Source organism: Ambystoma mexicanum, chromosome 3q (genome assembly GCF_040938575.1).
Source record: "Ambystoma mexicanum isolate Mex_15411 chromosome 3q, UKY_AmexF1_1, whole genome shotgun sequence".
NCBI classification, from domain to species: domain Eukaryota; kingdom Metazoa; phylum Chordata; class Amphibia; order Caudata; family Ambystomatidae; genus Ambystoma; species Ambystoma mexicanum.
This window is the reverse complement of record NC_090926.1, coordinates 1,147,160,843-1,147,186,699: the sequence shown is the minus strand read 5'-3', so window position 1 is coordinate 1,147,186,699 and position 25,857 is coordinate 1,147,160,843. Positions and strand designations below refer to the sequence as shown.

The 25,857-nt window shown below is 45.2% G+C and overlaps 1 protein-coding gene across 6 annotated transcripts in view; it reads left to right on the top strand.

Moving 5' to 3' along the window:
- The window catches only part of ADGRE5 (adhesion G protein-coupled receptor E5), a 532,637-nt gene that overhangs the window by 282,197 nt on the left and 224,583 nt on the right, over positions 1-25,857 (top strand). For 3 of the 6 annotated variants that reach the window (XM_069603969.1, XM_069603966.1, XM_069603967.1), the window contains exon 5: positions 6,010-6,144. The exons of the other annotated variants lie outside the window; for them this stretch is intronic. In XM_069603969.1, the coding sequence (XP_069460070.1) occupies positions 6,010-6,144 (135 nt within the window). The remainder of the gene's footprint in view (positions 1-6,009; positions 6,145-25,857) is intronic. 6 annotated transcript variants of the gene reach the window in all.

Sequence of the window (25,857 nt, the reverse complement as noted above, 5' to 3'; positions counted from 1 at the left end):
GAGTGTTGGGTGCATGGCCTACGGCCTACGGCCATGCACCCAAAACTCTAGGCACTGGCCACAACCACCGCAGCATATCACACCCATAGATCACACCCATAGAATCAAACATTTTAACTATGCCATATGGGCACTTTTTATGTCCGCGAACAATATGAGTGTTCTTAGAATAGTTTCAACTTGCCTACGAACAGTACAGACAGGTATAGTGTCCTCAGGACACCCCCATTTCGTTTACTTACGAACATTTTAGGACACTGAGTGTGTTCTTAGAACAGTTTCAACTTGCTTACGAACAATACGGACAGCCATAGTGTCCTCAGGACACCCCCATTTTGTTTATTCATGAACATTCTAGAACACTTGATGTGTTCTTAGAACAGTTTCAACCTGCCTACGAACAATACGGACAGGCATAGCGTCCTCAGGACACCCCCATTTTGTTTATTTATGAACATCCCAGGACACTTGAGGTGTTCTTAGAACAGTTTCAACCTGCCTGCGAACAGTACGGACAGGTATAGAGTCCTCAGGACACCCCATTTTGTTTATTTACGAACATTTCAGGACAGCGCGTCTGTTCTTAGAACAGTTTCAACTTGCCTACGAACAATACAGACAGGCGTAGTGTCCTCAGGACACCCCCATTTAGTTTATTTATGAACATTTCAGGATACCACGTGTGTTCTTAGAACAGTTTCAACTTGCCTACGAACAATACGGACAGGCATAGTGTCCTCAAGACACCCCAATTTTGTTTATTTACGAATATCCTAGGACACTTGATGTATTCTTAGAACAGTTTCAACTTGCATGCAAACTATACCGACAGGTACCGTGTCCTTAGGACACCCCATTTTCATTAACTATGGACATTAAGGACAGCGCGGCTGTCCGCGGCCACATCGAACACAACAGGGGTGCCTTCCACCTAAATAAATACAACATTTGACCCATCTCTTACTCCCCCACCCACCACAAACAGTCTTACACGCCAACGCACTTGATTAAATAGTATTTTTCCACCAAGTTTCACCGCGCTGTCCGCGAATGTCAGTGGATTCAAGATGGCGGGCGGGCCCGGAAAATCTGATGCACCACACATTCTCAACCACCCAATCAGCGAGCATGTCCAATGTCCGCGGACATGATGCGGATCACACAGCCAATCAGGAACCTGTCCACGGAGCGAACAGGGAATTGTGTCCACGGAGCGGACATAGATATCACTAATTCTTTTGCCTTATGTTTTAGTAATTTAAAAAAAAACCTGCTGGATGGATTTACACCAAATTAACAAAAGCACGCTTTCGGGACCAAGCCGCCACCCCTGACGCAAATTTGGTGTAAATCCGTCCAGCGGTTTGGGCTGTAGGCGTGAGCAAAGTTTTTTCCCATTATGTCATAATGGGAAAAACAGAAGTTTTGGGACCCCCCCTATAACTTTACCCCCCCTGGACCAAACCTCACCAAACTTTCAGAGTGGGCCATATACTTATTTTGCAAAGTTTGGTGAGGATTCGTCCAGGGGGTGCGAAGTTATAAGCCGCCCAAAAAGTGCTCTTCCTATGGAAACAGCAACTTAAACGTAACTATATATATATATATATATATATATATATGCCAGTATTGCCACTGTAAATCACTTCCTTATGGTGCCCTCAACATATGTCATTGCTTCCACTGTAAATAGCATGTCCAAAATACATGCAATAATTGCCTTGTTAAACACGTGTTAAGTGCTGAATGTGCCCAAATGTATGCCAGTGTTGCCATTCGAAAATCTCTTTCATAGTGGTGCCCACAATATATGCCAGCTGAAGCACAGTAAAATACATGCTCATGATGCCTCTGACCAAAATAAAGACGGGCATGTCCATGCAAAATATGTATTCAATGATGGATGTGGCCAGATATATGCCAGCATTGCCAGTGGAAAAGACTGTCATGATGGTGCCCACAATATAAACCAACATGCCACTACAAATAAAAGAATACATTCATATCCCTGTCCACCGCCAAACAGACACTCAAATGCTAACTCACATGTGTGGATGAGAACCAAATCTATTCAACAAAATTGGAAGAGTATTTTGAGAGAGAGTCAGTTTATTACTTTGCAATCAATGCAATAGAACCAGAAGCATGTCACAATCTAAACGAAAACCACCCCAATACACATAAAGGAGTCTTTTATTCACGTTTTGGTGCTCAGGATAACGTGTCGTCAGGACTGCTTCATATGTATTTGAAGAACAATACTGTTCCTGGGAAGATGTATTTCCTTGCTTCAGGAGGTGAACTCCTAAGTATCCATTGTCTATATCTACCACACCCTCTGCTTTTCTCTGATCACGTGACTCTAGTCCTTCTACATAGTCCCATGTGGGTGGTGCATTGAGGGCTACCTGCCACCTTCTCCAACACATGGCATTGTAGGTTTACCAAACTACAAAGGCTAGTCTTGCTAATGTACAATTATTGTTGCCATTTCCTTCCCTCTACCAATTGCCGGTGCCAGATCTTATTCACTGCGCCCCAGCAACCCTAATGACCGAGGCCTCATGGTGATGCTTTGAGCCATATCGTTTTTTTCGGTTTATTATTCCTAATAGGAATACATGCTGATAGAAATATATATTTATTTATTTTTATTTGCAAGTGTTTGACTTAAATCTAAACCTTTCACACACAAACAAAAGGAATGAAAACCATAATTTAATTATATACAATTTACACATCACATAATAGCAATAAAAACCCTTTAAAATAAAATAAAAGCTTTCAGTTAAACACTTATGGACTTTTAGGGCCCCTTTTCACATTCATGGAAGGAAACATACATTCATTTGCAACAAACAAACACACCCCTATAAGGCTAGCGTAGCCGTAATCCAGTCTGTTAACCTCTATGGTCACCTTCCATGTTCTTATTCAGATTAATGGAGCTAGATTGACCCCTCATTTTGTATGACATTTGTGGAAGGCACATTCTTTTTCTCCACTGGCACAGGGCCTATCACTTATAACCCACTAAGGCATCAAGAAATGTGATCAAGGCTGTTACCATTGATCCTCTCTCACCCCAGATAAATAATAACCTCCAATGGTCCAAAATAAGCTCATTCCATGGAAGATCTTACCCAAATACAGTGCTCTGTTGTCAGTTAAACCAGTGCAGGAGGATAGTAGATGTCACTATGTTTCTCTAGATTCTATGTTACAGAAATGGAAAGTTGAGTCTGCTCCCTTCCATTGCCTCCTTGCGATTAAGATCTCCTTTGTAGGGTACAGATTAATTTGAAACCGCATAAACTGGGTTCTGGAAAAACTGCAAGGGAACTTCAGCAGGTATTTGGGCACAGTGACATGCCACAGGGAAGTGTTGATAGAGTTTAAACAGCGCTCTCCGTTCCAGTGTTTCAGCCCAGTCTTTCCTCCATATTTTGATTTTTACCGCTGTAGAATTAGTGAGTAGCATTTTCTCAGTTGTGTCTAGGTCAGCTATTCTGGCATAGCAGGCCATTCTCCATTCCTCAAGAATTGGCCCGCTATGGTCAAAGCCCCCTTCACCAAACAGAAACCTCACCGGACATCTCAGAATACATTTTCGATATATATTTATTATATTATTATAATTGGTTGTTTATAACGCGCAGAGGTTTCTAAGCATGGACCCAGGTATCCAACCTGTGTTGCTTGCGTCGTCTTGCTTCCAAGACAAGCACAATGCCACTGAGCTATCTTCCCGAAACATGATTCATTATGAAAGGGACTTGCACAAAACATTGTATATAATGAGTCCCAACTCACATCTTACTGCTTGTATCCGGGTGCCCTGGGGGAATTGCAAAACTCTCCTCCAGAAGAGGCCCTCAAACACAGGCCATAAAGTGTATGGATTTGAGAAAAGGGTTTCTTCGTCGTGTGTCAATATGGCTACAACCTTGAACTTGTAGAAGGCCACCACTGATTTCAGCGAGAATCGGCAGAACCTCCTCAATAAGATTGAGCCCTGGGGGAGGCTGAATTATTAGCTGTCGCCCTTAGTTGGGCAATCCTTGGTGTGTCGTTCTGGCTGATGTTTAATAGCATAGGCCAGGTAGATTAAAGACTCCACTTTGGTAATTTGGCTATTTCTCTATCCTCTGTTTCACTTGTTCAGTTTTATTCCTTGTGCCACAGATGGCCATTTCTTTTTAGGAGTGCATTGGTGGAGGGAACTATACGACAACATATCATATCTTTGCATACCATGAGTGCCGTGGTGATAGTCACTGGCCCCCTTTTACTGTTAGAGCCGCTTGTCTTAGAGAGTTTTAATTATATTACAAAATTAAACAGTGTGGTGATAGTCACTGGTCCCCTTTTACTGTTAGAGCCGCTAGTCTTAGAGAGTTTTAATTATATTACAAAATTAAACAGTGTGGGTACAACGGATATCCTTTCAAAAAGATATTAATTTCTACTTATATTATCACAATTTTATTTATTGGTTATTTATAACACACTTAATACCCAGAGGTTTCTAAGCACGGACCCGGGGATGGAACCTGTGTTGCTCTGTGTCATCTTGCTTACAAGGTGAACACGTTGCCCCTGAGCTATCCTCCCGAGACCTGCCCCAGCCCCACATCTGCTTCCTCAGTATGAGTGTGCTACCTCTGCAATGTTTATTTCTTATATAATCCCATCATTTGTATCTGCTGCCTTATGTTTATGTCCATTTAGTTTTGATGTATGTATTCAGTCCCTTGACATTGACTTTTCTTTTGATGTTCGGAGAATGGTAAATGACGTCGTCATTTGCGTATGCCTACAGTGCTTGTTGAAATCTTACTTTGAATTTGTGTTGGTAGACTCGTTTTTCATGATTATTAGCATATTACCTTTCAGTGCATGGCATGTGTGTGTGCCGCTGCTCACTGATATGGCGGTCTCTACTGGTCTATGATCTGATATATAAATGTTTCCAATTTTACGTTTTCCCTATTTCACGCGGCTATGTTGACTAATCATGCTGTCAGCCGCTATCGTTAATGCTTCAATAAGGTATGCAGTGATTCCATCGAATAGAAAGCATCGAATGCAAAAGCAAGGAAAAATGCATTTTTTTAAAGGTAAAGGTTTTATTTTTATTATAATGGGTTTTAAGGGGTAAAAAAACGGGGGATGGATGGGACCCCCATTTTTTGATGCATTTTTTTAGATGCTTTTTCATTCGAGGCTATCACTATAAACCCTTCAATAATACAGGTTTGCGTCACTAATGCAGACAAGTCTGGTTGTTTTAATGTGTAGCCATAGACTATTGTAAGGCAACCATTGGGAGATTTCGAATTGGGTCACCAGAGGAAGTTCCAATTGGCACGGACTGATCACACATTTTGATTCAGAATGAGTCTGACGGTCAGATCCTTAGAAGTGCTAGTGGCCGCCTCTCAGTCTAAAGAGACACAACATGTTCACAGGCAAAGCACATGTACTCATTAAACCCTGATGCAGTTCTGGACGTGTGCAACAATCCACCCTAAGCAGCGGAGCAGAGAGGTCTCCACGTACATGCATGAGATCCATGGCGCCTAGATAAGCCGGCGCCAGCCCCTGGCGGCTGCTGACAATTGAAGCCCATCTCAGCAGTGCATGTCTAGAATCACAGGTTCCATAGATGTGTCAGAAAGGCAACGTGTTTGGATTTGAGGAGCCACAGTCCTGTGTGTCACGGTTGCATGCACGCATAGTCTACTCACGCTTTCTGTTACTTCCAGCTAATGGGAAACTCTTCTTGCATCGAGCCTTCTTGCAGACTCGCGCTTGCCCGGCATGCTTGCGTTGGACCCCAGCACTGTCTCTAACTACCACCCGCCCATCACAGACGTGCAACAGGCTACGCTAGTGAACACCCATGAGATGGACCTTGTCCTCAGCTACTGCTTGCTTTCTGAACTAAAGCTGTGAGTTACTGGCAAATGGATGACAATCAATCCGTTTCCCCTCTTTTCCTTTCAGACATTAATGAGTGTGAAAAGAACTCAACAATCTGTGGTCCTTATGGAACGTGCATCAATGCACTTGGCGACTACAGGTGCACATGCCTGCCTGGCTTTGGGAAAAGCAATAAAGACCATAACAAGACATGTAAAGGTACATCTGGGCAAAGACAAAGATGAACGGTGGGACATCTTGCATCAGAGAGAGGGAGAGATTTCAATTGCCATGTTAAAGACATGTTAAGGAAATGCTCTTTGAACTAAATGCTTCCGAACTCGGGGCAGACCCACAGTCTATTTGTTTGTCTGACCTTGGTGCTTTAAAATCTGTTCGAAGGTCATGGACATCGGAACAGCTTCTGTTAGATCCCCTATAGGTTGAAGCTGAGTGCCGAGTACTTTAACTACGCGCCAAGGGTGGGGTTTAAAATGTATTTAGACACAATGTCCCCAGCCTATGAAAAGTCATTGTTTGCTCGCTTCAGGCTCGGTATTCTTCCCGTTGCAGCTTCTACCTCTAACTGGAAGGGAGTTATGCCCATTGCGCAGTTCTGTCAAAGAAACCGTCCCTCATTTTGTTTTCATTTTCCCTCTAATTCTTCGGTCGAGGCGTAGGTACGTGAGGTCTATTCTGCAGAAGGCCGGCATCGCTACATTAGTACCCGGCGCGCCAATGCCACGGAAAACACTTAACGTGGATTGGCTCAATTACGATCCTACCACAGTAATCCCATGTACGCATTTGCGTGTATCTCGCGCCGGATCTAAAAGCCGCTTCACTCACCGCCGTACGCTGCCATTTCTGTCAATAATCCTGCGACACCGCCACAACACGCCACAAGGCGCTGAGTTTTCACAAATATCCGGCGCCCACTTCTATATGTCACACTAAAAGTTTAACACCTTTACCCTGCTTTTTCGTTTTTACTGCATGTCATGTGCCATTCTAAATTGCACATATTGTTCACCTGCATTACAAATTCCACATTGCTGACTTGCAGATGTTTCCATAAACATATCAAATATATTTCAAGTCGTTATCCTTTATTTTGCTTTTACTTCTTTCTTCACCATTAGCTTCCCATTCATTACTATGGATCAACTTGGCCCAAAATGGCACCCTGTTGATCCGTAGTAATGAAGCAATACACGCGTTCCAGTCTTTGTAGTACAAACACGTACTGCAGCGGCCGCCTTTTCAAAAGGCAAAACAAATACTGCTTGAAAGGCTTAGCAACGCCATTAGTATCCTGGGGCTAAAAAACCCAGAATACTAATGACAATAAGCCCCTCACCAGCGGGCCATTACCGCCTAGAGGTAATGCCTCCGTTAAGGCCCTCGCATGGGCCGCGGGGGCCTTACCTTAGGTGGTAATGGCCCGCCGGCTCAGCACTTATTGCCACAATCAAATCTGCTATGTACTTTCTGATGCAGCCTTACACTCTATTGGTAGTTTTTTGTTCGGCCCGATACTTCCACGGAGCGCAGCTTCAAAGGAAAAGGGCATTGAAATAATTACATATATTCAAGCAGTGACTGCTTTTAGCCAATCTATTTTTATGAACATATGGAGAATTGTCGTCGATTCATTTTTTTACTGTTTTATAATCTTTTTAATAATTTTTAGAATCTTTAAAAAAAGAAAATGTTCTCTGAATGTATTTCTTTCCATGGGTATTTTTTATCTTTGCTATGTACCTGAGGACCCAAATGCCAAATAAAGGAACTATGACTAACTGACAATTTACATGGTGACTACACATGCACATGCCAACGTGGCTGTGGGAAAAGTGACACAGAACATAACAAGACATGCAATGGTACAACTGGGCAAAGCTGCGATGAGAAGTGGGACAGCTTGTATCAGAGAGGGGGAGAGATTTCAATGGCCATATTAAAAACATGGAGCACAATAACTTTTTAAGTGTTGAAGGAAAATTAGAATGTGTTGATTGCTGGTCTCAAAATCATGCCTACCTCCATATAGACTGAGACTTGGGCTATAGGGGACACCGGTTAGCCGCACAGAGAGATCGGCTGGATTAGCAAGTAGAGCAAGTTGCTGAATAGTATTGTGTTGTGCAAGGAAATGCTCCCACTTGTTGGATCAATCAAGTATAAATGTGGGTCCGCTAAGAGCCTCATGGGCCAGGCCGACATCCATCACCATCTTTTGTTCTCAGTTGTGGACAGCATCCAACAAAGAAAAGCGCAGTTATAATGAGGATGGGGGAACTGTCTTTCTGAAGCTGCAGCCGTTTGTTGAGTCTACTACTACATGGGTATCTGGAGGTTAAAGAAAAGATTCTTTTTTGAATCATTCTGTTAATTATCATTTTCAACCATCAACGATCTGTCCGGACAGATTTCGAAAGGCAATTAAACAGCCATTGAACTGTTCATTCTGTGGCATCACACAAACATACCATGAGCAGCTGTAGAAATGTTATACACATTTAGTTCCACTGTATTTCAGTGGACAGCATATTGCTGTTTTCATGATTCTGTCATCACAGAGAGTTTGACCTCAGCATGGTCTATAACTATCATCTGTCCATCAGAGTTATGCAATAGATTGCAATAGCTAAACCCCATGGGTTGCATTATCTCTGTTCAGGTTTATCAGGTTCCCATAACACCTGGCCATTCCCAGCCTCGAATATACAAATATTTTGATTTCTCAGTTTCCTAAGGCTCTCTAAAGCCCTCTGGCTTTCTTGCTTTATCTCAGTTTGGATTGATCAGGCTCCAGTAACCCTTATGGCTTTCCCAGCCATCACTCACACTGTTACCTTCTCTGGAGCGTTTGCTTCCCTTCCGGTGCTCAGATCAGGAGTCACTGTACTCCTAGTGCAGAGCTTGGGCTTCCAGGCTCTCCACTGCAGTCTGATGTCGGCACCAGTTGATGGGCCCCAGGCCCACCACAACTTCTCTGTGGCTGTGCCACCAGGAGAGACGGTCGCTCTCCTGTCTCCGTCTCTCTCCCGACCTTGGCTTCTCGATCAGTCAGGACGCCAGCCTTCCAGCGTCTTTTGAGTGCTTTGTTCGCTCTCCATGCTACCGCTGGCTTTGTGGTCTAACGTGGCTTCTCCTCCAGGATGTCTTCCCATCAGAGGATCGCCAATGCATAAGATTCTTTCTTCCCGCTGCATGCAAGATTTTTGCCAATTCGAAGTTTCTCTTGGTTTCATGCACGTCATCACAAACAAAAAGGGTGTGTCCTTCTTTGACTGTGGTGTTCAGGCATGATTCAGCATTACCTGGAGCCAACAAGATGTCAGTATTCTGTGTCTTCAAAACAGAAGTAACAGACTTTCCAATTCTCTTGTAGGGGAATAATGTACGCTGGACGGAGAGGTTCTTGTTGGAATGGGAGCCCTTGTCCCCGAGAGGGGAGTCACTCCCAGTGAGGTCCACTTGCCCAGACCCCTAGGAAGGGTGTTGTTGGGCACACTCGCCTCCATAACCTCAAAGGGTGTGGCTTACCTCCGGGGAGAAGGTACGAACTGTCCAGATTCATCACGCACCCCTCCCCTTGTTTAGGAAGCAGGAAAGAGTCCACATCGACTGGTACTTTCCTTTTTTTCTAATTTACAGAGAGGTCTATCACTCGTCTTTGGTGACTGTTTTCACAGGTCCACACAATGTTTTTTTTAATGATGGTTTCCTACACGGGGACTTTTGGCCGATGAAATTAGGGAATTTATTTTAATCTTAGTTTTTGGGTAATTTATTGGGTTTTTATAAAAATAATTAGGAATAAAACATCTAGCTAGCCCTACCGCTATCAGGGAAATTCCCTACCTAACAAAACTAAAACTAAGGGTGCATGTCAAAGTCCAAAGTAAAAGGTCCTCTGTCGGAATCCTAACCATCTAACTGGCCTTGCCAATTTAGAAAACCAAACAAAAGGGACTTCTGTCTGGCCCAACACATGGATTCTTTCTCCAAGTAGGTTTGCATGTTTTTCAAATTTTGTATTTATTTTCCATACCCAGGTAGGCAAAAGATTCCACTTTAATTTGGCTATTTCTCTATCCTCTGTTTTCACTTCTTCAATTTCATTTCTTGTGCCACAGATGGCCATTTCTTTTTAGGAGTGCCTCGGTGGAGGTTTCTATACCACAACACCACAACGTATCATATTTGTGCATACCAGGAGTGCCGTGGTGATAGTCACTGATGCCCTCTTACTGTTACAGCAGTTAATCTTAGAGAGTTTTAATTCTATTACAAAATAAAACTGTGAGTGTACACCGGAAATCCTTTCAAAAAGATATTAATTTCTACTTATATTATCACAATTCCTGTCCATGCCCCACATCTGCTTCCTCAGTATGAGTGTGCAATCTATGCAATATGTATTTCTTATATAATGTCATCATTTGTATCTGCTACCTAATGTTTATATTGTAATATCCTATTGTACAGCTGCCGCTCTAGGTATCCATAACAAGGTAACCATAAGCAGATGTAGAATGTGGAACATAGAAGGTGAAGGGAAAATTGCCTTGGAAGAATGTTTAGCGTGTTTGAGAGAGAGAGAGAGAGAGAGAGAGAGAGAGAGAGAGAGAGAGAGTGCGTGCGTGCTCACTGATATGGCGGGCTGTACTGGTCTATGATCTGATCTATAAATGTTTCCAATTTTACTTTTTCCCTATATCACGTGGCTATGTTGAATAATCATGCTGTCAGATGCTATCGTTAATGCTTCAACAATACCAGCTTGAGTCCCTAATGCAGCCAAGTCTGGTTGTTTTCATGTGTAGCCATAGACTATTGTAAGGCAACCATTGGGAGCTTTCGAATTGGGTCACAAGAGGATGTTCCAATTGGCACTAACTGATCACACATTTGATTCTGCTTTTCTCAAAAGGTCAGACTGAGTCCGACGGTCAGATCCCTACAAGTCCTAGTGGCCACTTCTCAGTTCAAAGAGACAGAACATTTTCACAGGCAAAACACATTAAACACTGATGCATTTCAAATGTCTGGGCACGAGCATCAATCAACACTTAGAAAGCGGCGGGGCAGAGAGGTCTCCACGCACATTCATGAGATCAATGGCGCCTAGATAACCGGGCTTCAGCCCATGGCGGCTGCTGACATTTGAAACCCATCTCACCAAGGCATGTTTAGAATCACAGGTTCCATAGATGTGTCAGAAAGGCAACGTGTTTGAATTTGCGCGCCGTTGAGTAAACCCTGTCGAGAAAGGACTGTCTGTGGCTGTTCCTCATAGACTTTTATTTTGTGAACCAATTGGTGATTTTCAAAACATTTTGTGGAAAGTGTTCTAAGTGTTGAGACCCTCCCACTTCCCACAGCTTTTCTACAACAGCACCTGGGCCCCCGCCATTGCGCACGCGCCATTGAGTAAGCTCTGTTGATAAAGGGCTGTCTTTGGCTGTGCCTCCTGGACTTTTACTTTGTGAACCAATTGGTATGCTAACAGGTTAACACACTGATGGACTTCGTTGCACTATAGTTGAACCGACTATTTACTGTGCTGTTTGTTTGCCTTTAAGTGATTTTGAAAAAATGTTGTCGAAAATATTCTAAGTGTTGAGACCCTCCCACTTCTCCCAGCTTTCCTATAACAGCACCTAGCCTTGCGCCATTGCGCATGCGCCGTTGAAAAAGCCCTGTTGAGAAAGGGATGTCTGTTGCTGGTGAGGCAGTGAGGTAGGGGATATACTCTCTACATATTCACTTCTAGTAAAGTAAATGTTGCAGACAGTTAAAATCTTGTTTGTTGCCTGCAAAACAATCCTGTATAAACAGACTGCAAATTACCCCCTATAGGGTTCCTATGGGACATATTTGTTATGTTCGATTAAACTTGTATGCATCTCATTTGTACTCTCATATTACGGTGGTATTTTTGTTATGTTATGTTATTTTGCATTGATATAGCGCCTTATATACCATTGGTATGGTCTGAAGGCACTGGTAGGTTGAACGCCCTTGGGAACCGAAGTTCAGGTCAGTAGAGAGAGTAGAGAGAGTCAGGTGCATGTCAGCACCGGATATGTGTGCAGCTGGTGTGGTATTCGTGTAATAGCTGCTTTTTAGCGGTAGGTGTGGTGGTTGAGAGATCAGTAGTATGTGTTAGTTCTGGCAGGATTTATCCAGACCGAATGTGGCAGCGTTAGGCCTGAGGAGAACGCCTGGCTGGGGGTGTGTAACCAGCAGTGTTTACTTAGAATGATGTGGAGTGAGCGGCGGATGTTGGTATGAGAACACTTATACCAAATGGTGTCATAGTATCTCTGTGTTCTAGTTGTGTGGTGGTGTAAAGAAGAGAGTAAGCGTGGTGGTGAGATATGATGAGTTACATGCTCTTTCAAACGTTCTCTGCATTGCAAACCATACTATGTACGTCACGCACCATGTATTCATCTGTTTTGCTCACTCACCCGCTCTACGCACGCGTCCGTTTTATGTCGTTACACGCACTATGCATTCACCCCCTCTGCTCACTCACCCATTCTGCTCACTCACCCCTTCTGCTCACTCACCCCTTCTGCTCACTCACCCCTTCTGCTCACTCACCCCCTCCACGCACTCATCCCCTCTACACAGAGAGGCTATTGGGCACACTTTTAAATTCAGCTTCTAAATGCACTTCTAAATTCAACTTTCACAGAGTGGCTATTGGGCACACTTCTAATGCCATTTTCACAGAGAGGCTATGGGGCACACTTCACATTCTACTTCTAAATGCACTTCTAAATTCAACTTTCACAGGGAGGCTATTGGGCACACTTCTAAATGCACTTTTCACAGAGAGGCTATTGGGCACACTTCTAAATTCAACTTCTAAATGCACTTATAAATTCTACTTTCACAGAGAGGCTATTGGGCACACTTCTAAATGCAACTTCTAAATGCACTTCTAAATTCAACTTTCACAGAGAGGCCATTGGGCGCACTTCTAATGCCCTTTTCACAGAGAGGCTATTGGGCACAATTCTAGCTGCACTTTCCACAGAGAGGCTATTGGGCGCACTTCTAAATTCAACTTTTCACAGAGAGGCTATTGGGCACACTTCTAAATGCAACTTCTAAATGCACTTCTAAATTCAACTTTCACAGAGAGGCTATTGGGCACACTTCTAAATGCACTTTTCACAGAGAGGCTATTGGGCACACTTCTAAATTCAACTTCTAAATGCACTTCTAAATTATACTTTCACAGAGAGGCTATTGGGCACACTTCTAATGCCCTTTTCACAGAGAGGCTATTGGGCACACTTCAAATTCTACTTCTAAATGCACTTCTAAATTCAACTTTCACAGGGAGGCTATTGGGCACACTTCTAAATGCACTTTTCACAGAGAGGCTATTGGGCACACTTCTAAATTCAACTTCTAAATGCACTTCTAAATTCTACTTTCACAGAGAGGCTATTCGGCGCACTTCTAAATTCAACTTCTAGATGAACTTCTAAATTCTACTTTCACAGAGAGGCTATTGGGCACACTTCTAAATGCACTTTTCACAGAGAGGCTACTGGGCACACTTCTAAATGCAACTTCTAAATGCACTTCTAAATTCTACTTTCACAGAGAGGCTATTGAGCGCACTTCTAAATTCAACTTCTAGATGAACTTCTAAATTCTACTTTCACAGAGAGGCTATTGGGCGCACTTCTAAATTCAACTTTTAACAGAGAGGCTATTGGGCACACATCTAAATGCAACTTCTAAATGCACTTCTAAATGCACTTTTCACAGAGAGGCTATTGGGCGCACTTCTAAATGCAACTTCTAAATGCACTTTTCACAGAGAGGCTATTGGGCACATTTCTAAATTCAACTTGTAAATGCACTTGTAAAATCTACTTTCACAGAGAGGCTATTGGGCGCACTTCTAAATTAAACTTCTAGATGAACTTCTAAATTCTACTTTCACAGAGAGGTTATTGGGCACACTACTAAATTCAACTTTTCACAGAGAGGCTATTGGGCACACTTCTAAATGCACTTTTCACAGAGAGGCTATTGGGCACACTTCTAAATGCACTTTTCACAGAGAGGCTATTGGGCACACTTCTAAATGCACTTTTAACAGGGAGGCTATTGGGCACACTTCTAAATTCAACTTCTAAATTCTACTTTCACAGAGAGGCTATTGGGCACACTTCTAAATGCACTTTTCACAGAGAGGCTATTGGGCACACTTCTAAATGCACTTTTAACAGGGAGGCTATTGGGCACACTTCTAAATTCAACTTCTAAATTCTACTTTCACAGAGAGGCTATTGGGCACACTTCTAAATTCAACTTTTCACAGAGGCTATTGGGCAGACTTCTAAATGCACTTTTAACAGAGAGGCTATTGGGCACACTTCTAAATTCAACTTCTAAATTCAACTTTTCACAGAGAGGCTATTGGGCACACTTCTAAATGCAACTTCTAAATGCACTTCTAAATTCAACTTTCACAGAGAGGCTATTGGGCGCACTTCAAATTCTACTTCTAAATGCACTTCTAAATTCAACTTTCACAGGGAGGCTATTGGGCACACTTCTAGCTGCACTTTCCACAGAGAGGCTATTGGGCACACTTCAAATTCTACTTCTAAATGCACTTCTAAATTCAACTTTCACAGGGAGGCTATTGGGCACATTTCTAGCTGCACTTTCCACAGAGAGGCTATTGGGCACACTTCAAATTCTACTTCTAAATGCACTTCTAAATTCTACTTTCACAGAGAGGCTATTGGGTACACTTCTAAATGCAACTTCTAAATGCACTTCTAAATTCAACTTTCACAGAGAGGCTATTGGGCACACTTCTAAATGCAACTTCTAAATGCACTTCTAAATTCTACTTTCACAGAGAGGCTATTGGGCGCACTTCTAAATTCAACTTCTAGATGAACTTCTAAATTCTACTTTCACAGAGAGGCTATTGGACGCACTTCTAAATTCAACTTTTCACAGAGAGGCTATTGGGCACTCTTCTAAATGCACTTTTCACAGAGAGGCTACTGGGCACACTTCTAAATGCAACTTCTAAATGCACTTCTAAATGCTACTTTCACAGAGAGGTTATTGAGCGCACTTCTAAATTCAACTTCTAGATGAACTTCTAAATTCTACTTTCACAGAGAGGCTATTGGGCGCTGTTAAGACGGATTTCTGAACTCTGTCCTGGTGGCGCAGAAGTTCAGAAGGCCAACCTAATTACTTGGAACAGGGTAACCTCTGGACAAGCCAGACCAATCAAGGTAGCGATCGCGGCGGTCAAGACTAGGTCTCAAGAGGGGTGAGGGTGACTGAAAGCCCGCAATGAGCACACAAAGCAAGAGCGCTTACAAACTACTCCAAACAGTTGTTATATCAAAAATATATACACATTTATTTTAAGGCCTTTAAAACAATGACCGTAGCGAGAAAATCACAATATCACAATATTAAACCAACACATACCATATCAACACAATATATATACAAATGCACAGTCGCAAGCGTTTAAAGCACGAAATATGTAGTCCACCTGAAAGGAAAGGAAAACAGGCAGTGCGATAACGCTTTAGACTCAGTTCGCCTTCAGAGGCACCTAACTAGATGGAAGTCCGAGCCTGCGAAGAGTGGAGCCTTGTGCTCAAAGTACCTGCCACGCCGGTGCCAACGGCCAAAAGGGGAAGCTCTTCGGAGGAAGTCAGGCAGTTCGGGTTAGTGCACAGCAGAAGGAGAACAGGTTCCGCAACTCAAGCGCAGCCTCCACAGCGGGCAGAAGCAGAGCGCGAGTACGGCCAAAAGGGTGCTGTTTTTACACAGCAGGGAAAAGCAATGGGATACTGCAGGAGGGCGACCAGATCCTAGCTAAACTACTCACCGGTCCCCGAAGCAAGCAGACCCAGGCTTCTCCACGTTAGTTTCAGCAGCTGGCAGGTTCAGAAGAGCAGGGAACGCCTCGTAGTCGTGTAGAGCAAAAAGACGTCCCAATCGACGAAACCAGCACAGTTTGTTGCCGCAGCAGGACAACGGAGCGGCCGTGTGTATTCGAGCCAAATGTACACTCCTCCCTTCAGACTTGTGAACGCCAAGTGTACGAAGCGTGGGAGAGTGACCAGGACTCGGAATACAACACAACCTGGCGGCGGTTACAGAGCAGGACTCCCTTGTAAGCTGGTCAGTCAACTGGATGGCCCAGAGACACTTCCGAAGGCTTACTTGGCAGGAGATGATGAAGTCGCCGGGAATAGCTGTTCCTGCTATTCCAAAGGTCGAAGCACCAGTACAGGCCTTCTGGTTCGATCAAAGGAGGAAAGGGTTTCACAGGACGACAGCAGTGCAAAGGAGGATTCCTTCAGCGGGTCACCAGCGATTCCTCGGTCCAGCCTCTTGGTTGCAGGATACTTGGCTCCTGTATTCCTTCGTTCGTGAGAACTCAGGAGATCGACATGGTAGTGGTGTTTCCAGCTCCCTCTTATCCACGGTTCCCTTCGCGCCAAAACGGAGGGGAGCCAATGGGAGATCCGCTCATCAACACAAATACCATACGTGGACCAATCACGGACCACGGTGGTCCCAGGCATTCACACCACCCTAGACTCTCTGGCACCCAGGATGTGTATTGGGACCAGACATCCCAGCCCACACCCTGGAGGCACACAAACGACATGTAGAAGCCCGCGAAAGCAACCACGTTTCGCGGGAAAGTACATGCCCAAATAAGGAAGGCCCCGGGTCGCTCGACCTGGGGAAGGTGAAGGGAGCAAGACGGTCAGTGGACAAGACAAAGGAGCTTCGTGGTCTGGCCATTTTGGGAGCCAGGCCACCATTTTGGGTTCAGTGCGAAAAACGTGCTCAGAACGCCAAAAGGAGCTCAAAATAAACAAAACGATCGCTGCCACCATTCGAGTCCCTGAATGACTTGCACCGATCAAATACCATCCTAAAAGAGTATCTAGGGCCTGTAGAAGGCTAGAGACCCAAGAGAGCTGTAACTTAGCTTACAGTGCCCTCTTGTGTCATGTTGCACTAAAGCCGCAACATGATAGAAGAAACTACGGGAAACAGCGTTCCCCGGTACTGACTGTCCTAAGGGCATGCCAGTTCCCCGTAAGAAAGGAGCGAAAGCCCAGAGGAGTGCGGCAGAAGTCTGCACTTCTCTGGCAAAGTCAAGAACAAGGTGAAAACAACAGCAAAAAGTTTAGGGGTTGCCACATGGAAGGAAAATTACCTACAATTACGAAATCTTTCCTAACACTCGCCCCTCCCAGACTATGGACAGGGGGAACTAATCCACCCCTGGATGAGTCTCTTGTTCAGGTCGGTTAAACATTCTGGACAACCCATCAGCATTGCTATGTTGGACACCTGGCCTATGCTCAATAGTGAAGTCGAAGCCTTGTAGACTTATGGACCACCTAAGCAACTTTGGATTCTCCCCCTTCATGTTCATTAGCCACTTTAACGGCTTATGGTCAGTCTGCACAGTGAAGTGGGTCCCATAGAGGTAGGGCCTCAGCTTCCTTAGGGCCCACACAACAGAGAAACATTCTTTCTCTACCGTGGACCATCTGAGCTCTCTGTCCTTAAGCTGGCGACTAATAAAACCGATAGGGTGTTCCTTACCCTTCTCATCTACTTGTGATAGTACAGCTCCTATCCCAGTGTCAGAGGCATCCGTCTGCACGATAAAAGGTCTTTGATAATCAGGGGCCCTGAGGACAGGGGCCTGGCACAAGGAGTCTTTTAAGCCATTGAAGGCCTTCTCACACTCGTCGGTCCAAGTTACCTTCTTGGGTTTCTTCGGAGTTGTGAGGGCAGTCAGAGGAGCAGCTATGGTGCCATAGTCTGCCATAAAATTGCGGTAATACCCCGTGAGTCCTAAAAAGGCTCTCACTTGGGTTTGCGTAGTGGGGGTAGGCCAGTCTTGTACTGATTGTACTTTACTGGGTAGAGGCTGTATCCTCCCTCCACCTTCTTCATGTCCAAGGTAAACCACTGAGCCTTGTCCAATCTGGCATTTACTAGCCTTTATGGTCAAGTGGGCTTTCTGAAGAGCCTGGAGCACAATCCTGAGGTGTTTCACATGGTCTTCCCAGGTGGCACTGAAAACTGCTATATCGTCCAGATATGCAAGACAGAATTCGTCCAACCCATTCAACACATGATTCACAAGCCTCTGGAAAGTGGCAGGTGCATTCTTCAACCCGAACGGCATTACCCGGAATTGGTAAAGGCCGTCTGGAGTAGAAAATGCTGTCTTCTCCTTGGTATGTTCTGCTAAAGCTATTTGCCAATAGCCAGCAGTGAGGTCAAACGTGCTGAGGTACTTGGAGGCACCCAAAGTATCCACCAGCTCATCTGTTGGAGGCAAGGGGTGTGCATCTGTCTTGGTGACAGCATTCAGAGCCCTGTAATCCACGCAGAACCTCAATTCAGAAGTGCCTGCCTTTGGAACCAACACCACAGACTGGACCAAGGACTACTAGAGGGTTCAATCACCCCAAGGTCTAACATCTTGTTGACCTCGGTCTTAATATAAGACCGCACTTTATCTGACATCCTGTATCCCCTACTTTTGGTAGGTACACTGTCTCCTGTGTCAATGTTATGTTTGCACCAAGGTGTCAAACCAGGGGACTGTGAAAACAGGGGGGAAAACTGCCTAAGCAAACTTTTCACCTCAGCCTGCTGATCAGAAGTCAGGTGAGGGGCCACTCGGACACCCTCAACGGAGCTATCTGAAGGACCGCTCTGGAACAGGTCGGGGAGAGGTTCAGACTCCTCTTCCTCAACGTCTGACGCCAGTAGCAGTGCTGCGATTTCGACTCTTGGGACGAAAGCCTTCAGCCTATTCACGTGAAACACTTTTGGAGCCTGTCCAGGCCTTCCAAGGTCCACTAAATAGTTCACCTCACCCAGGGGCTCCACCACTGTGTAAGGGCCTGACCATTTGTCCTGTAAAGCTCGAGGCCTTATTGGATTCATGATCAGGACTTGCTGACCAGGTGTAAAGTTGATGAGGGAAGCTTTCTGGTCGTACCAATGTTTCACCAGCGCTTGCCCTGCCTTCAATTTATCACTAGCCAAGCCCATCAGAAGTACCATCCGTTTTCTGAGCCCTAGCACATAATCAACTACGTTGGTAGTAACAGGGGGAGTGGGCATCTCCCATCCCTCTTTGACGATGGCTAAGGGTCCCCGTACGGGATGACCGAACAGAAGTTCGAAGGGGCTGAAGCCAACACCCTCCTGTGGTACCTCTCGGTAGGCAAACAGTAGGCATGGTAAAAGAAGATCCCATTTTCTTCTCTGGGGCTCCTCCAGAGCCCCAATCATGCTCTTTAACGTTCTGTTGAAACGTTCCACCAGACCATTGGTCTGGGGGTGGTATGCAGAAGAGAACTTGTAGGTGACCCCACATTCTTTCCACATAGCCTGCATATACTTCGACATAAAGTTGCTGCCACGATCTGACACAACTTCTTTAGGGAAGCCAACCCTAGTAAATATGCAGAGTAAAGCTTTTGCAACTGACTTGGCAGTTACAGTCTTCAATGGGATGGCCTCAGGATACCTGGTTGCATGGTCGACCAGCACCAGGATAAACCTATTGCCCGAGGATGTTTGCGGGTCAAGGGGACCAACGATGTCGATCCCTACCCTTTCAAATGGTACCCCCACAACTGGGAGCGGTACCAACGGAGCTTGGATTGTCGCGCCAACCTTACCAGACAACTGGCAGGAGGCACAACTCCTGCAGTGACTTTCTACTTGCACCCCCATCTTAGGCCAGTAGAAGTGCATGGATAACCTTTGCTTGGTCCTCTTCATACCAAGGTGACCAGCAAGGGGAACTTCATGCGCCAACTGCAGGAGGAAGGGCCTAACAGCAAGGGGAACCACCAACCTCCTATGGTCTCCTTCTGTAGACTCTGTGGGCTCACTATACAGGAGTCCACCTTCCCAATAAATCCTATGCTTCCCAGGAGGTTCACCCTCAAGCTGGGAGCAGGCCTGTCTCCTTAGGCCTTCCAGAGATGGGCACTCACGTTGGCCTTTACTGAATTCGTCCCTATCAGGACCTCCTTCAACTAACAAGTCTTTTAGTTCAGGATGATCGTTGGGGTCGAATACTTCAGGCATCGCCACCTCCTCGTCAGGCCTGGGCGATTGACCAACTCCCTCCACCGCAGTGGTAGGCGAGCTCGGGGGAATATTCTCTTTCCCTCGTTTTGACTTGTAGACTCCTTTCGCCTTGGGTTTCCCCTTCGGCTGGGGCGGCGTATTGGACTTGGCCAATGCTGCCCGTGCTTGAGACCGTGTGTAGGGTCTTTCGGCATTGTCTCCTACGAGCCCTAAAGCTCTGAGATCATTACCCAACAAGACCTTTCCCGGGACGTTTCTCTGAATGCTCACTGGAATCCTGACTGCTGTACCATTTAAAGTAAGATTTACAGGTATTACTGGAAACATACGGAGGGGGCCGTCAGCCAACTTAGTGGGCATCAGAGTAGCTCTGGCAACTTCCTCTGAGTCTACCAAGGTAGAATCCACTACAGTGCGACTGCACCCACTATCCCTAAGAGCTGGAGTATCCACTCCATTGATCAGCACACTGTCTTTAAAGTAGTGCTTGGTATTATCCGGAATCCTAGAATAAGCCTCTGCGACTTTAGGCTCCCAGGAACCCAGGGACACTAAAACTACCTCAGCCTCTATCCCGCTGGGAAATGAGTCTGAGGAGAAGGATGCTCCTGTAATCTCTTCTTCCTCGTAGGAGGAGAAGGCCAGATTAGCGGAGTGGACCCCCAAAGGTCTAACCTTACAACGGGAATCCCCCTTCACGTGGTCAGTTGCTCCACAAGAAAAACAAGCCCCAGTGGGTCTGTTTACGTAGGGAGGCTTATTGTAACCAGAGTTCTGTTTCGGAGGCTGACCTCCACTACCCTGTGAGTTCTCTTGTGTCTTACCCTTGTTTTTCTTTTTGTGGCCCTTATGGGAAGAAGATTTAGCAGATTCCCCACCCTCCATATCTTTGGACTTTTTCCCTTCCTCCTGCTTACCAGGATGAGTTTTGTCCTTATGGGACACTCGATGTGACACCCATAAGTCTGCTGCAATGGCCAGCTTCTTAGGATCTATCTCCTTCGAATCGGCCAAATGCTGCTTAAGCTCCGGGGAAGAAGAAGCAAAAATATGTTCCAGCATGACAAGATTTATCATGCCTTCGAAGGTAGAAACCTTATAACCTTCGACCCAGCCAGTTAAGTTTTTCAAAGATTCAGCGACATAAGATACCCAAGTACCACCTTCCTTTTTCTTATACTCTCAAAAACGCTTTAAATATTGGGCCGGAGTCTTCCCAAACTTTAAAATGAGAGTTTGCTTTAACATTGCGAAATCGGCTCGCTCAGCCTTCGACATTTCCATGATGGCACTACAGCCAGAATGGGGCAGTCTACTGAGCAACCACGCAATCTTATCAGCATTGTCAACTTCTTGAACCTCGCATGCATACTCAAACGCATTCAGCCAGTCCATAATGTCATTCCTTTCTTCATACACACTGAGCAGATCTTTCGGAAACCGTGGATGAGAGGAAGCCCCAGACCCATGTCCAGGACCCTTGGACCCATTTGCAACCTGAAGCTTGGCCAGTTCCAACTGGTGATCCCTGTCTTTTTGTTTTTCTGCCTGTTCGATTTTTAGTTTGGCTATGCTGAATTCAAGCTCCTGCTGCCTAAACCGCAGCTCTTGCTTCTTGAATTCAAGCATAGCCTCCCCATCAACACTGGCAGAGGAAACATTAGACATCACATCCTCCCTGTCCTCGTGGTCGCGATGGATCAGTGCAGCGGCAGAACCGTCGGTTCTACCAGTGAGAGCAGCCCCACCACCTTCTGCACTGTCCTCAGAAGTTATAGCGTCAAGCTGCGCTTCTTGCCACGCCACGATAATCTGGATCATTTCCAATTTTGTGCCTTGAGAGGAAACACCTCTCTCCGCACACATCTTTTTCAGCGTTTCTGATTTGGAAGCATTTAAAGTTAACAAGGTATTTGTTTCCATACTGTTTGATAGGACTATGGCCTTTTTAAAGTTATACTACAACAATTCACTACGTGTACTGGTTGGAATAACATGAAATGCCTTAGTTCGAGCGCAACACTGGATACCTTCAGTCGTATCCCACCGCTGTACACCAATTTGTTAAGACGGATTTCGGAACTCTGTCCTGGTGGCGCAGAAGTTCAGAAGGCCAACCTAACTACTTGGAACAGGGTAACCTCTGGACAAGCCAGACCAATCAAGGTAGCGATCGCGGCGGTCAAGACTAGGTCTCAAGAGGGGTGAGGGTGACTGAAAGCCCGCAATGAGCACACAAAGCAAGAGCGCTTACAAACTACTCCAAACAGTTGTTATATCAAAAATATATACACATTTATTTTAAGGCCTTTAAAACAATGACCGTAGCGAGAAAATCACAATATCACAATATTAAACCAACACATACCATATCAACACAATATATATACAAATGCACAGTCGCAAGCGTTTAAAGCACGAAATATGTAGTCCACCTGAAAGGAAAGGAAAACAGGCAGTGCGATAACGCTTTAGACTCAGTTCGCCTTCAGAGGCACCTAACTAGATGGAAGTCTGAGCCCTGCGAAGAGTGGAGCCTTGTGCTCAAAGTACCTGCCACGCCGGTGCCAACGGGCAAAAGGGGAAGCTCTTCGGAGGAAGTCAGGCAGTTCGGGTTAGTGCACAGCAGAAGGAGAACAGGTTCCGCAACTCAAGCGCAGCCTCCACAGCGGGCAGAAGCAGAGCGCGAGTACGGCCAAAAGGGTGCTGTTTTTACACAGCAGGGAAAAGCAATGGGATACTGCAGGAGGGCGACCAGATCCTAGCTAAACTACTCACCGGTCCCCGAAGCAAGCAGACCCAGGCTTCTCCACGTTAGTTTCAGCAGCTGGCAGGTTCAGAAGAGCAGGGAACGCCTCGTAGTCGTGTAGAGCAAAAAGACGTCCCAATCGACGAAACCAGCACAGTTTGTTGCCGCAGCAGGACAACGGAGCGGCCGTGTGTATTCGAGCCAAATGTACACTCCTCCCTTCAGACTTGGGAACGCCAAGTGTACGAAGCGTGGGAGAGTGACCAGGACTCGGAATACAACACAACCTGGCGGCGGTTACAGAGCAGGACTCCCTTGTAAGCTGGTCAGTCAACTGGATGGCCCAGAGACACTTCCGAAGGCTTACTTGGCAGGAGATGATGAAGTCGCCGGGAATAGCTGTTCCTGCTATTCCAAAGGTCGAAGCACCAGTACAGGCCTTCTGGTTCGATCAAAGGAGGAAAGGGTTTCACAGGACGACAGCAGTGCAAAGGAGGATTCCTTCAGCGGGTCACCAGCGATTCCTCGGTCCAGCCTCTTGGTTGCAGGATACTTGGCTCCTGTATTCCTTCGTTCGTGAGAACTCAGGAGATCGACATGGTAGTGGTGTTTCCAGCTCCCTCTTATCCACGGTTCCCTTCGCGCCAAAACGGAGGGGAGCCAATGGGAGATCCGCTCATCAACACACATACCATACGTGGACCAATCACGGACCACGGTGGTCCCAGGCATTCACACCACCCTAGACTCTCTGGCACCCAGGATGTGTATTGGGACCAGACATCCCAGCCCACACCCTGGAGGCACACAAACGACATGTAGAAGCCTGCGAAAGCAACCACGTTTTGCGGGAAAGTACATGCCCAAATAAGGAAGGCCCCGGGTCGCTCGACCTGGGGAAGGTGAAGGGAGCAAGACGGTCAGTGGACAAGACAAAGGAGCCTCGTGGTCTGGCCATTTTGGGAGCCAGGCCACCATTTTGGGTTCAGTGCGAAAAACGTGCTCAGAACGCCAAAAGGAGCTCAAAATAAACAAAACGATCGCTGCCACCATTCGAGTCCCTGAATGACTTGCACCGATCAAATACCATCCTAAAAGATTATCTAGGGCCTGTAGAAGGCTAGAGACCCAAGAGAGCTGTAACTTAGCTTACAGTGCCCTCTTGTGTCATGTTGCACTAAAGCCGCAACATGATAGAAGAAACTACGGGAAACAGCGTTCCCCGGTACTGACTGTCTTAAGGGCATGTCAGTTCCCCGTAAGAAAGGAGCGAAAGCCCAGAGGAGTGCGGCAGAAGTCTGCACTTCTCTGGCAAAGTCAAGAACAAGGTGAAAACAACAGCAAAAAGTTTAGGGGTTGCCACATGGAAGGAAAATTACCTACAATTACGAAATCTTTCCTAACAGGCGCACTTCTAAATTCAACTTTTCACATAGAGGCTATTGGGCACACTTCTAAATGAAACTTCTAAATGCACTTCTAAATGCACTTTTCACAGAGAGGCTATTGGGCGCACTTCTAAATGCAACTTCTAAATGCACTTCTAAATGCACTTTTCACAGAGAGGCTATTGGTCACACTTCTAAATTCAACTTCTAAATGCACTTCTAAATTCTACTTTCACAGAGAGGCTATTGGGCGTGCTTCTAAATTCAACTTCTAGATGAACTTCTAAATTCTACTTTCACAGAGAGGCTATTGGGCACACTTCTAAATTCAACTTTTCACAGAGAGGCTATTGGGCACACTTCTAAATGCACTTTTCACAGAGAGGCTATCGGGCACACTTCTAAATGCACTTTTAACAGAGAGGCTATTGGGCACACTTCTAAATTCAACTTCTAAATGCACTTCTAAATTCTACTTTTACAGAGAGGCTATTGGGTGCACTTCTAAATTCAACTTTTCACAGAGAGGCTATTGGGCACACTTCTAAATGCACTTTTCACAGAGAGGCTATTGGGCACACTTCTAAATTCAACTTCTAAATGCACTTCTAAATTCTACTTTTACAGAGAGGCTATTGGGTGCACTTCTAAATTCAACTTTTCACAGAGAGGCTATTGGGCACACTTCTAAATGCAACTTCTAAATGCACTTCTAAATTCAACTTTCACAGAGAGGCTATTGGGCACAGATCTAATGCCCTTTTCACAGAGAGGCTATTGGGCACACTTCAAATTCTACTTCTAAATGCACTTCTCAATTCAACTTTCACAGGGAGGCCATTGGGCACACTTCTAGCTGCACTTTCCACAGAGAGGCTATTGGGCACACTTCAAATTCTACTTCTAAATTCAACTTTCACAGGGAGGCTATTGGGCACACTTCTAAATGGACTTTTTACAGAGAGGCTATTGGGCAAACTTCTAAATGCAACTTCTAAATGCACTTCTAAATTCTACTTTCACAGAGAGGCTATTGGGCACACTTCTAAGTTCAACTTTTCACAGAGAGGCTATTGGGCACACTTCTAAATTCAACTTTTCACGGAGAGGCTATTGGGCACACTTAAATTCAGCTTCTAAATGCACTTCTAAATTCTACTTTCACAGAGAGGCTATTGGGCACACTTCTAAGGTCAACCTTTCAGAGAGAGGCTATTGGGCACACTTCTAAATTCAACTTTTCACAGAGAGGCTATTGGGCACACTTAAATTCAGCTTCTAAATGCACTTCTAAATTCAACTTTCACAGAGAGGCTATTGGGCACACTTCTAAATGCAACTTCTAAATGCACTTCTAAATTCTACTTTCACAGGGAGGCTATTGGGCACCCTTCTAAATTCAACTTTTCACAGAGAGGCTATTGGGCACACTTCTAAATGCAACTTCTAAATGCACTTCTAAATTCTACTTTCATCGAGAGGCTATTGGGCACACTTCTAAATTCAACTTCTAAATTCAACTTTTCACAGAGAGGCTATTGGGCACACTTCTAAATGCAACTTCTAAATGCACTTCTAAATTCAACTTTCACAGAGAGGCTATTGGGCACA